The sequence below is a fragment of the Pelodiscus sinensis genome, chromosome 5, assembly GCF_052426305.1.
Source record: "Pelodiscus sinensis isolate ZL-2025 chromosome 5, ASM5242630v1, whole genome shotgun sequence".
Taxonomy (NCBI): Eukaryota; Metazoa; Chordata; order Testudines; family Trionychidae; genus Pelodiscus; species Pelodiscus sinensis.
Window position 1 is genome coordinate 40,795,769 of NC_143056.1, and position 13,333 is coordinate 40,809,101.

At 45.1% G+C, this 13,333-nt stretch overlaps 1 protein-coding gene across 2 annotated transcripts in view; it reads right to left on the reverse strand.

The window, feature by feature from the left end:
• Positions 1–13,333, reverse strand: part of NRXN3 (neurexin 3) — a 1,560,739-nt gene that overhangs the window by 1,065,216 nt on the left and 482,190 nt on the right. For both annotated transcript variants that reach the window (XM_089778404.1, XM_089778402.1), the window contains one exon: positions 4,717–5,155. In XM_089778404.1, the coding sequence (XP_089634530.1) occupies positions 4,717–5,155 (439 nt within the window). The remainder of the gene's footprint in view (positions 1–4,716; positions 5,156–13,333) is intronic.

The window sequence follows — 13,333 nt, forward strand, 5'->3', positions numbered from 1 at the left end:
GAAAGGTGAAGATGAATTCCAAAAGGGAGAGTTATTATTTGAATGATAGTTGTTTCTGGGCTTCAAGCAAGATGATAGCTCCATTGTGCCAGGTGCTGTACATGCATATTTTAAGAGACAGTGCCTGCCACAAAGCTTTTACAAACAGACTGTGGGGAGACAGGAAAAACAGAGAAGTGTAGCTATTAACAAGGTCTTTCAACAGGCCAGTGGCAGGGATGAAAACAGAACCCAGGTCTCTGACAAACCAGTGCAGTGCAGTTTACTAGACTACACTGCTCCTCATTCAGGATTTCAGTTGTTTTTGAGATAGGGACACCAGCGCTCCAATCCACTTTGAACTAAGAATCAGAAACTGGTTCCATATATCTATAAATCATCATTTGTGATTGCTGTGTCATTCAGGTACTCTGTGTCCCCAGAAGAGATGGTCTGTGCTTTAAGATTAATTCCAGATAACTGCATTCTTTATCCTACAGCTCTAGGAGGGGGCAGCAGAGGTTCGTTAATAGAGTTCACCGTGAGAAAATGCAGTCACATATGTACACCTCCCCCCCTTAAGCTGTAATACACATCTTCTTGAACAAAGAACTGAATGCAAACAGGGTATTTCGTGTGTGTGATGTTCTGTTAGGGATAAGGGCAGAGGCAGCAGAGTGTTTGAGGGAATAGAAGCGTTACAAATTAAAAGCTAAGAGAGAACGAGTGTTGTTTGATGAACTATTGTGAGTAAGTAAATTGCAGTACCACATTTTCCCTCTTTATATGGCAAAAGCAGAGATGTGATATTATATGGCTAAATATGTAAAGGCAGCACATCACAAAGCAGCAAGTTCACTTCATCTGGTTTCTCTGTCACTGCCCCTGGAAAGTTGTGTTCATGTTGTGGCCAGTATAGTATCTAAAAAGATGGAGAGAATCAAGAGAAGGGTAACAGACATGATCAAGGGGCTGGATGTTCTGACTTTTGGGGAAACCTGTCTAGTTTGGCCAATCAGCCACAGAAGGGAAGACGTAACATGGTGTGCATGTACTGAAAAGGTGAAAACACCAAGCAAGGGGAGGAAATTCCAAGGCTAAAGGGAAGAAGGGGATAACATTAAGAAAGTATTCTGCTGAATAATAAGCTAAGCTTGCTGACTGTGAGATGTATTAGGCTCTAAAACAGTCTCCCTGTGTAAGTGATAGAAGTCCTATTACATGGAACTTGTAAGACCAGACTGGGAAAGCCACTGGAGGGACTAATCCAGCACTGTCGCTAGGGAGAAGGGTCCAGAGGAGCTAGTAGATCTTTTCCATCTTTAACACCTACAGTTCTGGAAAGACAAAACAAACCTCTACCTCAGAAATCAGAAAGATTCTTCTGCCTCATTTCTGACCCCTCAAGAGCCTCAACTGGGATGTAGGTAAGTGAGCAGGAGGGTCCAAAAAAGGCAGCAACCAATGAAAGCAGAGCCAGTATGATAAACAGCACACTGACGTGGCCAGACATCAAGTCTGCCATTAAGGCTTTCAGAGCCAGCAGGGGTGGGATAGCGTGTGTTTTGTAGCTCAAGATTGGCTGAAAATGTTCTCTTGTAATGATGTGTAGCATTTCCCAGCTGGAAATGGGACAGATTTCATGGCCATTACCAGTAAGAGACTGCCCAGGGGTTAGAAAGGTTATGGGATATGGGAGTGGATGCGAGACATCCAAGTCCAAACTGTCAGCTTTTGTCAGCATACGGCTTCGGTTGCAATGGCTGACGGCAGTGCCTGAAGCACATACAGAACCAAAGGAGGATGTCAGAGAGGTTATTTGACAGAACAACTGCCTCGCTTCCCAGCAGCCCCTTTCCTATATTAGTACCTACTTGTAGGGAGAACTTGGACCTTTACAAGTGATTCTGCTGAGCTCAGTAGAGTACAAAGCTTTTACTTTCTCAGGAGAACTGGAAGAAAAGAAAGAGTGTAATAAGGGTGGGGTGGCTTATGAATGGGATACAGAATATATGGTTCACTGGCTCAAATCTAGCCCAGGTCAAAACCAGTTGTCACTTATTAAAGTCTGACAGGTACTGGATGGCCTATGCAGGGCCAGATTAACTCTTCTGGGGGCCCAGGGCTATTAGATTTTGTGGGGCCCCCTAGGGTCTGGGGAGGGGCAAAACATGAGCGGTTCAGTGTGCAGGAGGAGGCTACAGGTTGAGGCAGGAGGGTGGGTGTGGGACAGAGGAGGGCTCCAACAGGGGGTGTGAGCTCTGAGGTGGAGTTGGACAGGAGGCGTTTTGGATGCAGGAGGGGGATCCAGGAAGGGGCCAAGGGATTTGGAGTGCAGGAGAGGGCTCAGGACAAGAAACTGGAGGTGTTGAGTTAGTGGGGGAGTTAAGGTGCAGGAGGGGCTCACGGTTGGGGTGTGACATACTTACTGGGGAAGTTCCAATTTGGTGAGGATGGGAACAGGTGGCTGTGCAACGACTGTGCTGCACTGCTCTTTCCTGCAGACACCACCTGCGCAGCTCCCACTGGCCACAATTTCTGGCCAATAGTAGCTCTGAGGGTGGAAACCTTCAAGTGAGAGTAGCACAGGGACTGGCTGGGATGTGGGGGCCCACTGGCCACCAGGAAAGGGCTGGCCTGGGACACGGGATTTCATGGCTGCAACCCATGGTCACAGACTAAGGGGTCTGCCCTTAGCACAGGGCCTTAGGCTATATCCCCTAAAGCCCTTTTCTCAGTCTGGCCCTGGGCCTATGTGAAATGAATCTGTTTTTTCTCAGTCCAGTTTTTCGCAGGCACATGTCCTCAAAACTCCCTGGGCCTAGCTCACATCTTTTCTGGCTGGGGACTGAACAAACCATGGAGACTGAATTACCCTTTCATTACTAGCAGAAGTCCTAGGAGGTCTAATTGGTCACTGCATACTAAAGCGGTGACAGGAGGGAACTCTCAGTGCTGGTGCCTTGTTATTTGGCAGAAAAGCCATCAGTGGGTAGGGCTATCAATTCAGCACTTTTCGACAGCTCAAAATTCAGATAAAAAAAAAGAAAAGAACAAATGTGTTCACTGTTGTTCAACAAAGCACATTTAATTTGAAGTCTGTTATCTTTGGTCAAGTTTCAGGCAATCAATAAACCTTTCTGCTGAGCAACAAACAAGTCAGTCCTGCAATCTGCCTCCTTGCACAGCTCAGGTGACTTCGAGGGGAAATTATCATTATCCACCAAAATGTGCACCTCTCTGGTTGGGTTTTTACATGCTGTTTCAGACAAGACTTTGGGGTGTTTTTTTCATCTTTTTCTTCTTACTCTGAAGCTCTTTTCCCAGGAAACAGGTATGCTCCATGTAAGCAAGAAAAACTGTAGGCTGTAATGAATGCTACTAATTGAGTTTATCCTTGCAACTTAATTAGATTCTAGCAAATCTACAGAAATGATTTATTTATTTACGTCTTCATTTGTAAAATGCTCCTGTCGATGTCTCTAGGTGCTAATGGAATAAAATTACATACATTAAGATCTAGAAGAGTTCAATGTCAAACAGAGAGAAACTCCTGTAAGATGTCATGGAAACCACCAGCTCTTCAAAGGCCTGGCTGAAGAGATGGTCTGCGCAGTGGTTCCTAAAAATCAGCTCATTTGAAAAATCAGGGGAAGCAAATTCTCTCTGCTGAGAATACTCTGTTGCAAGCCCCAAGAAGCACAAATCTAGGAACTTTTATTATGGAGATTACAGATCAAATCCCAGACCTAACTACAAATATAGGAAAAATTCCCTTTACAGCAACATATGGCCAGAGATTCAACTCCTGATGGTGTGGGTAGGAGCAGTTAGAGCCCAACTGTTTACATATTCATAACAATCAAATTATAGAGATTATTTCACTTACTAATTTATTTTGGAGCACAACAATGAGTATATGTCAGTTTACTCTACAACTTCAGAATCAAATAAAATACTTTTGGAACCAAGATAATATGCCGATGGAGATATTAAAAACATATTCTGTTTGTTGAAATTATAAAAGTGAGAAGCAGCAAGGAGGAATCAACCAGATATAGAAAGACTCAGAGAAGGACTTTGATTCTAAGAAATACCTTGGAAAGGGAAAGCCTAGCTAGGTATAAAGGAAGAATCGGCATTCAAACAGAGATCTGCAAGATCATCAAAAGAAACAAGAGAATAAGGCACAGTGATTGGCCAACTCCTCTCCTTTCCTTAGTCTGGAAGTTTCTCCCGGTATATTGTGTTACCTAGTCTCCTCAGACTTTAAATAACCCCATGAGAGGGTGCTAATATTGGCTCAGATCCTAAAGTACTTGCTCAGTTTCCACGCAGTACTTTCTTCCAGTGAAGTTAATGGGAATTAGCTGGAATAAAGACCAAGCAATAAAATGTACCTGTCCTCAAGGCTTAACCCACCAAAAAATGACCACTTCGATGATGTGTACTGAACTAGGTGCAGACTAAATGGAGTTAAAGGGCAAGATACTGAAGGACTGCTTATAAAAGCTTCCTCTGTGGAGCGATTCCAAAGCTCATACTGAACATTTTGTATACAGTTGGCCCTTTGAAATGTCTCTTATTCTGCTAGGTGACTTTCTTTAAGGAACACTGAGTATTTGCAAGAAAGCTACTCTCTTCTAGGAGTAAGAATTTTAATGAACTAGGATTTTATGCTCCCCCACTCCCCACCAGAAGTGAAAGATGAGCCTATTTAAGATATTATCCTCCTACCTGATCTGCCATCTCGCTGGATATCCACATGATACCACTCTCCATCATTGGCTTTCTTCTGGGTGGCTTTCACCTTGATGGTGCCAGAGCCCATATCAAGCAGCAAGTAGAGGTTCCCATCTAGCAGCTCCACTGCAAAGAAGTCTACCTTGGTGTTCTTTTGGCTCCTGGCATCCTTCCTCTCCTGGGGCTTGCCATGGGTGAAGAGGATCAGGCCATTAGGCTCAGTGGTGCGGAAGTCAAAGGAGATGGAGCCCATCCTCTTGGTGTTCCACTTAGGCAGGCTGATGTAGGCCTCTGGTGTCTCAAAGTTGATGGGATCCAATGTGGCTACGTTCTCACATGTGAATTTCACTTCTCCATAGATCTTCATCTTGGTGTCACTAATCCTCGCCAAGCGAGACAGCTCCAGACGGATGTCATTATTCTTATAGACCACCTGTTAAAAGTAAACATATACAGAATACATCAATTCTGCAATCAACACAAACGCCTCCCAAGTCCCAGGTGCAAAAGAGAAGCACTCAAAAATGCTTTGGGAAGTAGAGATGAGACCTTGGGAGAATCTTACATGATGACAGAGAGCGAGGACAGAGTTAGGATGATGCCTGGAAACAACACTTGGTGCACTGTAAATACAGGATTAACCTCTCTAGTCCAACACCCTCAGGATCTGACCAGTGCTGAACTAGACAATTTACCAGACTGTGGGAGGTTTATATTGTCTAGAAGCATTACCAACACTTCCACTTCTTACTGGGAACCTAGAAGACATTTGGGGTAAATGAGAGTTAAATAACAGCACAGAACACTAAGAGCGAGCACTGGTGGCTGTAAACAAACTTTATGGGACCACAGCAAACTTGGCCACAGCCACAATAAGTGGACATCCAGCTAACTAAAATCATGCTGGACCACAGATGTTGCTGGACCAGCGAATGCCGAACTAGAGAGATTCAACCCGTACCATGGATCAGAACATCAGAAGAGGACATTTACTGGTGCTCAGGGAGTACCATAACCACCCACTGGACATGCTGCCAATGAGGATCTAGTATATAATATATTATGTGTGGCTGCAACCAGGATGTAGACCCCACTATAAACACGTTAGGATGTACCCTTTGTATGCACATATACATATTTCTGTAGAAAAATCTATACCACAACTGTAGTTTCTTTAGGATGACCAGAAGATCATTTAAACATTAAAACGTGCATGCTAAAATGTCACATATATTACAGCTGCTATGAAATATTGGTGAGTGTACCTGGATCCTGATTAGTCATAACCTCCCCCACCTCAAAAAAATGAACAAATTAGCCCTAAGTTTTCTCTCATCAAGAAATCTTACAACACAATATAAGTCAAAAACCTTAAACAGCTTTGCCCTTCTATTACAGAGGCTGACATCCTGCCAGAGGGGGAGCTCTAGTCAACTAGAGACCCCTAATTGCAGAACAAGAAAGACATAACTGAGTCTCTATTGAAAAAGGAGGAACAGAGGAAAGCCACATTGATTTTCAGGGTCAGAGAGAGCAATGTGCAGTATCCATAAAAGGATAAAAGTAGGAGAAGCAGGATGGTAAAATTCTAAAGGTAGCAAACTAGGAATAATTTTTTTTTAAAAAAAGAGAGAAATCTGTGTCCACTTAGGACTTCACAGCTCTCAGCAGGCGTCATGTAGTACCTTCTCTGAGTTTCACAATCCCATTTGGGATACAACTCAGATCTTCCTTTTCCAAAAAAACAAAACCCTACCTCTTGAGCTAAAAGAGTCACTTTATGGAAGATCATTTTGAAGGGCCTATGACACAGTCAAGTAGTTCTGAATCCATCCAGGAGAGGGCAGTAGTGACACATAAATATTAGCCATTTCTTTATAATATTTCTAATTATAGCACTCTGCTCCTTCAAATGTCTTTGCAAATATTAATATCCAAAAGGGGGAATACAATGTATTCTTTAAAAGTTTACAGATAAAATATATCCTGTTTCATTCCTTAAATAATACCATCTCTAAACCATGAATTTGAGGTTTGTGTCACAGCCTCAGTGCTCTTTGTCATATCTGTGCAGTGGCTGTGTGTCATTGAAATATATGATAATGGAGAGCTAAGACTTATTTCTAATATCAAATCTCTGTAAACCTGCTAAAAAACAATATTATGTACAAATTTTGTGACACAAAAATGACACTGCCTTTCACTTCAAAGGGCAAATGCAACTATTTATAACAATTTTTACTTCCTTGTGAGCTATATGTGAGGAACTGGGGTTATACTAGATGACCTTTGTAGTCCCTTTTAACTCTATGATTTTGTGAATGAAAGGCTTGTTTTATTTCATTAGCTTTTGTTTAAATGGTGGGGAGACTCAACTTTTCTTTAGCTTAGAAATCCATGTGCTGTTTTTCCTCAAAGATTCTATGGACAACTGGAGAAGTAGGTCTGAGTGGGAGGTAGGGTGCAGGAATGGGTTGAGGTACAGGGTCTGGACAGGAGGTAGGGTACAGGAGTGGGGTAGGGATGTGGGTGTAGGGCCTGGGCAGGAGGTCGGGTGCATGACAGTGGGGTGCTTATGTGGCACCACAGTTCCCAGTGGGAGGAATAAGTGCCTCTGTGCGACCCTGCATTTGCATGTATTGCCTCCCTGCCATGACTCCTGGCCAAGGGGAGCTGTGGGTTGGAGCCTGCAGGACAGCGCTACTAGCAGTGATGCATGTGGCTTCAGCCAGGGTGGGTAGTGAGAGGGAATGGCAGCATGCAGAACCACTCACCCCAACCAGGCAGAGCCACAGCATACAGGGGCTTTAGTGGCTGCATCCCAGGGTCCTGGCCTAAGGGAGCTTGTGAAGGGGTGGCCCAGGCCTTGAGGCCCCCTGCTGGAGGCCCTGTGGTCCTGCCACAGAGAGATGATGGAGAAGTCCTCAGAGCAGGCTAGATTAGCAGCAGAGGACGGGGGGCAGGAAGGCCTTATAAAAGGAGCTGGAGAAAATAGCAGCAGTCAGTGCCTCTGGAGACCTCAAGGTGTGCAAATGGGTGACTAGCTGGCTGAGACAGTGCCACCACCATAGACAGCTCTGTGTGAACAACTTATTGGAGACTGCGAGACTATGCTGGGACTCTGAGATAAAGCCCTAGGGTAACAGTGAGGATGCTGCCTCCAGAAGGGAAAGCCCCGGGGGCACCACTCTCTGCCAGAGTGGGGAACAGACTCAGAGGGACACTACAGAGGGCACCGAGATGGGCCTCTGGTAAATATGTACCCCAGAAGGGTTTGCATACTTTGCACACAGTGTGTGTGACTTGGCCGGAGGGCTGAATTGCTGAAGAGGCTTTTAAATAGAAGACAGTGCAGGTACATGCACTCGGACAGAGGGGGCACTCACAGGAGGTGAGTGCTCGCCCATTTCAGGGCCCTTTTTAGCTTTGTGCTGCTGCCCCTTAAGCCTCTTTCATAATCTGGCCCTGGTGGTAAGGTCTGTAGATAAGAGTGCATGGCCAGAGTGCCCTGCTCTTTGGTCTTCCTGGGCTAGCAGAATACCTATGGGAGGCCTACCAATAACAGAATAGCTCTGAGGCTGTGCTAAATTGCACCAGAGATAAAATTGGTTCAAGTCTCTTCCAAGCCTGAGGGACAGAAAGGTGGCTTGATGCTGCTTTTATTCTCACTCCTTGGGACCTGTGTTAAATACTGCTTGGCCAGATCAGAGAATCTTGGCCAGTGACCTGGTATTTTTCCTTGTGCATAATATGTAAGACAAAACCCTGCCACACCAAAATGGGTCAGGATCCTGAGTCCAAAACACACAGAAATCCTCCCAATTTGAGAATGAGATTCCTATCTTGTAATGGGGATACCTCACCTTACTTAGGATGCCCTTATGAGATCTCAATACTTGCACATCTCACCAGCTTTTCTGGTGTCTTTGAACATGTGGCCACAAACAACTAGTTTAACCTGTCTTCTCATTTAATCATAGTCATAAAATTCCTTTCTTTAGGGCCTTCCATCTCTGGGACCCATAAGTTAAGCACTGTTGTCAGCTTTAGAGAGAGGGAAACTGAGTACGAGAAGAGGATAAAAGAATAAAGGGGGTTAATTTAATGAACGACAATCAATGTGGGATTATGGAAAATACATCTTGCCAAACTAACTTGATATTATTTCTGAGATTACAAGTTTGGCTGAAAAAAGTAATAATGATGGTGTAATCTACTTAGACTTCTGTAAGGAGTCTAACTTGGTGCCACACATTTGAATTAAGAAACTAGAATAATAAACCAATCAACACTGTACATATTAAATTAAAGGCTGTCTGATGGATAGGACTAAAAATGTAATTGTAAATAGGGAATTGTCATTGAGTGGGTATGTTTCTGATGATGTGTGACAGGGGTCAGTTTTAGATTTATACTAGTTAACATTTTAATCAATGATTAGGAAGAAACAAAATTATTATTAATAAAATTTTCAGATGAAACAAATACACGAGAAGTAAATAAGGAAGATAATAGGGCAATCTGGATTGCTTAATAAGCCAGGCACAAGCAAACAATATGCATTGTACTATGGCCAAATGGAAAGTCATACATCTAGCAACAAAGAAGGTAGTCTTCACTTAGAGGGTGGCAATTCTATTCTGAGAAGCAGTGACTCTGAAAAAGCTTATGGGTCATGGTGGATAATTAGCTCTATGTGAGCTTCTAGTGCAACACTGTCACCAAAAGGCTAATATGATCCTTGGATATATTAACAAGGGAACATCAGGGAGGAGTAGGGAAGTTACATTACCTCTGTATTTAGCATTGGTGAAACTGCTACAGGAACACTGTGTCCAATTCTGATGTTCACAGTAACAGAAAATAAATTGGAGAGGGTTCAGTGAAGAGCCACCAGAACAATTAAAGGATTAGGAAACATGTCTTACAGAGATGACTCCAGGAGCTCAATCTATTTAGCTTAACAAAGGGAAGGTTTCAGTGTGAGTTGATCCATTTGTTAGCACCTACACAGGGAACAGACATTTGATAATAGAGGGCTTTTCAGTGTAACAGACACAAGTGTAACAAGATCCAATGGCTGGAAGTTGAAGCTAGACAAATTCAAATTAGACATGAGGTGCACATTTTTAACGCTACATAACGTTACGGAATTAGCCATTAATACAACTCACCAAGGATGGTGGCACATTCTCAAGCGCTGGCCTTTTTAAATGATGATTAGAGGTTATTCTAAAAGACATGCTTTAGTTCAAACACAAATTAACTCAAATCAGCCCCATGACCTTAACCAGTGTGATAAAGGAAGTCAGGCCAAATGATCACAATGGCCCTTTCTGGCCTGAAAATCTTGGTATTCTCATTAAATTAACAATAATGCACCTTTGCAGTTATGGAGATGACTTAAAGAACTATGAGCATTTGCTAGAGAAAACCTGCTCGTTCAACATACACAAGAGACCCCCTGTACCGGGGTGGGCAATAATTTTTAATGGAGGGGCCACTCCAAGATTTTGCTAAGTTGTCAAGGGCTGCACTTCTGTGGGGGAGGCAAGGGGTCTGGGATGGTGGGTGGGGGGTAGAAAGGAGTTTGGGTGAAGGATGGGGTTATGCTCTGGTCAGGGGCCTGGGATTCAGGGTCCAGAAGGGGTATGGGTGTAGGAGAGGATTTTGGCTTAGGGCAGAGGTGTAGGAGGGGGTGCAGAGTCTGGGAGAGAGTTGTGACCTGGGAGAAGGAGGGAAAGGTGGTTCAGAGGGTTTGGAAAGCGACATAGGACAGGGGATAGGGTGCAGGGTTAGGGAAGGGTATGGGTGCAGGAGGGGATTCTGGCCTGGGGGAGGGGTGTAGGACAGAGTGCAGGGTCTGGGAGGGAGTTGTGACCTGGAGGAGGTTGGGAAAGGGGGTGCAGAATGTTTGGGTGGTGGCCTGGGGCAAGCAGTTGGGGGGAAAGAGGGGTGGGCAGAGGCAGGCTCTGGCTGGGAGGCGTTTACCTAGATGGCTCCCAGGCAGCAGGTTTGCAGGAACCCTGCCCGTGTGCTGCTCCACATGGCTCTGCTCCAACATAGGGAGGAGGGAGTGAGGAAGCTTCATTTGCTGCCCCTGCCTTCAGCAAAATTTCTTATCACCTGTTGACCAGAAACTGGCCAATGGGACCTTGGGGATTTTGCTAGGGGGCAGGGACACCACACAAAGCTTTCCCCTTTCAGCCCAATTTGTAGAGCAATTAGTATCCTGCTGTTTAAAGCTGGTGTAGCTGTTCTCTAGTAAGAGTGCTGGCTCCCAAGCTGCCTCTTGCACGTCCCTGTCCTAGATTCACCAAGCTTGGTTGACAGAGCTGAAGCTAGGTAATAGGGTACTTTTACTACTACCCAGTTCAGAATCTAAGAAAGGCAAGCCCTGTCAATTATAAAATATAGCAGCCAGAAAAAAAGAACACACTCACATTTACAATATAAACTTCTGAAGACCCGGAAGGCTGAAAAGGGGCTTTTCATTGACGCCTTCCTCTTTCCCACCACCTCAAACCACAACTAGGACCCCATTTCAAAGCAGCAGCGCCCCATGCGACACTGCCGCTTTGAAACACTGTGGTGGCATTTCAAAGGGGCAGCACCAGCCAGCTAATCCTGGGCTTCGTGTGGCGCTGCCCCTTTGAAATGCCACCATGGCATTTTCAAAGCGGCAGCACCACGTGGAGCCCGAGGTCAGCAAAGGATATATTCCAGAGACTTTCAAGGTAGCAGTTTATTCCATCTCTGCTAAGAGCCTGCACCCTGAACTTTGTAATCAGTGTATGTAATTTCTCTCTCTATAGCTATAAAAAACATTTCCTGTGGGATGACAGGGAGACGTCATCAAGTCACTCTGCATTGCCCCCCTCCCCCACTCTTAGCCTCCACTCAGTCAGTAGGGGAATGGGTGGCCATGGCTCAGGGTTCCCCCGGACCCTCCTCAGGAGGTGCCCTAGGCTCCCCATTGGCACCAGGCTCCACTGCAGGAGAGCTAGGGGGCAGCAGCAGCAACTGCCTCCAACCTGCTTCTACTTCTGGGCCTGGGGCCCCAACGCTAACTGCCACTACCGCCTGCCCTGGGCCAGGTGCTCAGGCCACTGTCTGCCTTGCCTGCCTGGTGCTCCAGCCTCATGCAAGACTGACAGTGGTGGAAGAAAAAAGCCCCAAGACTCTATGTCGGATCCAGCTTGCGGGGAAGCAGATGGGAGCTGGGCCCCAAGTGGGCAGGGTGTCTGGCCGGGAGAAGGGGTTGGAGGCAGGGTGGACGCAGGGTGTCTGGCCAGAACGGTGGGGGCTGAAAACAGGCTGGGGGTGTGGCAAGGAAGGGAGGCATTGGAAAAGTAGGCTCCTCCAATTTTGAATATACATATACTCTACAGTCCTCTATGGAAGGAAGCTACATGGGGGGCAAAAAGAGGGTGAAAAGTCTGAAGTTTTCAGAGAGTTCAACACCCAACCTGTATCCGCCCAAACTTAAACAAATAATACTTTTATTACAATAAAATGAAACTGCCACATAGGGATATAGCAATGTGTTAACAGAAACTTCCTCCTTTATAATTCACTCTCCCTTTTATGATATGAATCAGACAGGGGTAAAGCAGGTTGCTCAAAAAGGAGCTAGAAGAGACACAGAAAGGCCTTTGGTAATCAGCAATAAGAGAACCCAAGAAGGTACATGATACCTTAATGGGGTGTCGGGAAAACAGAGTATCTATAGGTTAGTTTCCTCTATGTCAATTGAGGGGAGTCGGGAGTTTTGCTGTAAGCTGAGCTATACATACAAGGGGACAATTTAGTCTCAAGACTCTCAATGTGGACAACTTTGCTAGTCTGAAGCACTTACTCCTGCCCAACTCACACTGAAACCTAATTCCTGAAGCACTGAATTTCTCCTGCCCAACCTGAACTGAGCAGCTCTGCTCCTGGATTAATGAAAGTCGTAATCAGATGGCTTTTCATAACAGTCAAAAGAGCCTCTTTGCAATCAAGTGAAGATGCAGAGAGGGAGTAGGTGAGAGAGGAGGGAAAGAGAGAGAGGGAAAAAAATATGCCAGGCTTGGCAGGTAGCTGATATTGAATTCATTTCAAGGCAGGCACTATTAAGTAAGAAACACAGCCTTGAGTGCTGGCTGCCCCTACACATACCCCCTTTTCCCAGGAGTAATGCACATTTGCTTTTAGCCTAACAGTCACTAGATGTCCCCAGTAATACACAAACGGTAGCTGAAATGAATTTTTCTACTCATCACACAAATTTCTTTTAAAAATATTAGTTTTACTTTAACTGGTTTTTGGGCCATAGTTTGGGCCATAGTCTGCAGAAGCAAAGAGCGAGGGGGGATTGATAGCAGCCTTCAACTTCCTGAAGGGAGGTTCCAAAGAGGATGGAGAAAGGCTGTTCACAGTAGTGACAGATGGCAGAACAAGGAGCAATGGTCTCAAGTTGTGGTGGGAAAGGTCCAGGTTGGATATTAGGAAAAACTATTTCACTAGGAGGGTAGTGAAGCACTGGAATGGGTTACCTAGGGAAGTATTGGAGTCTCCATCCCTAGAGGTGTTAAAGTCTCGGCTTGACGAAGGCCTGGCCGGGTTGATT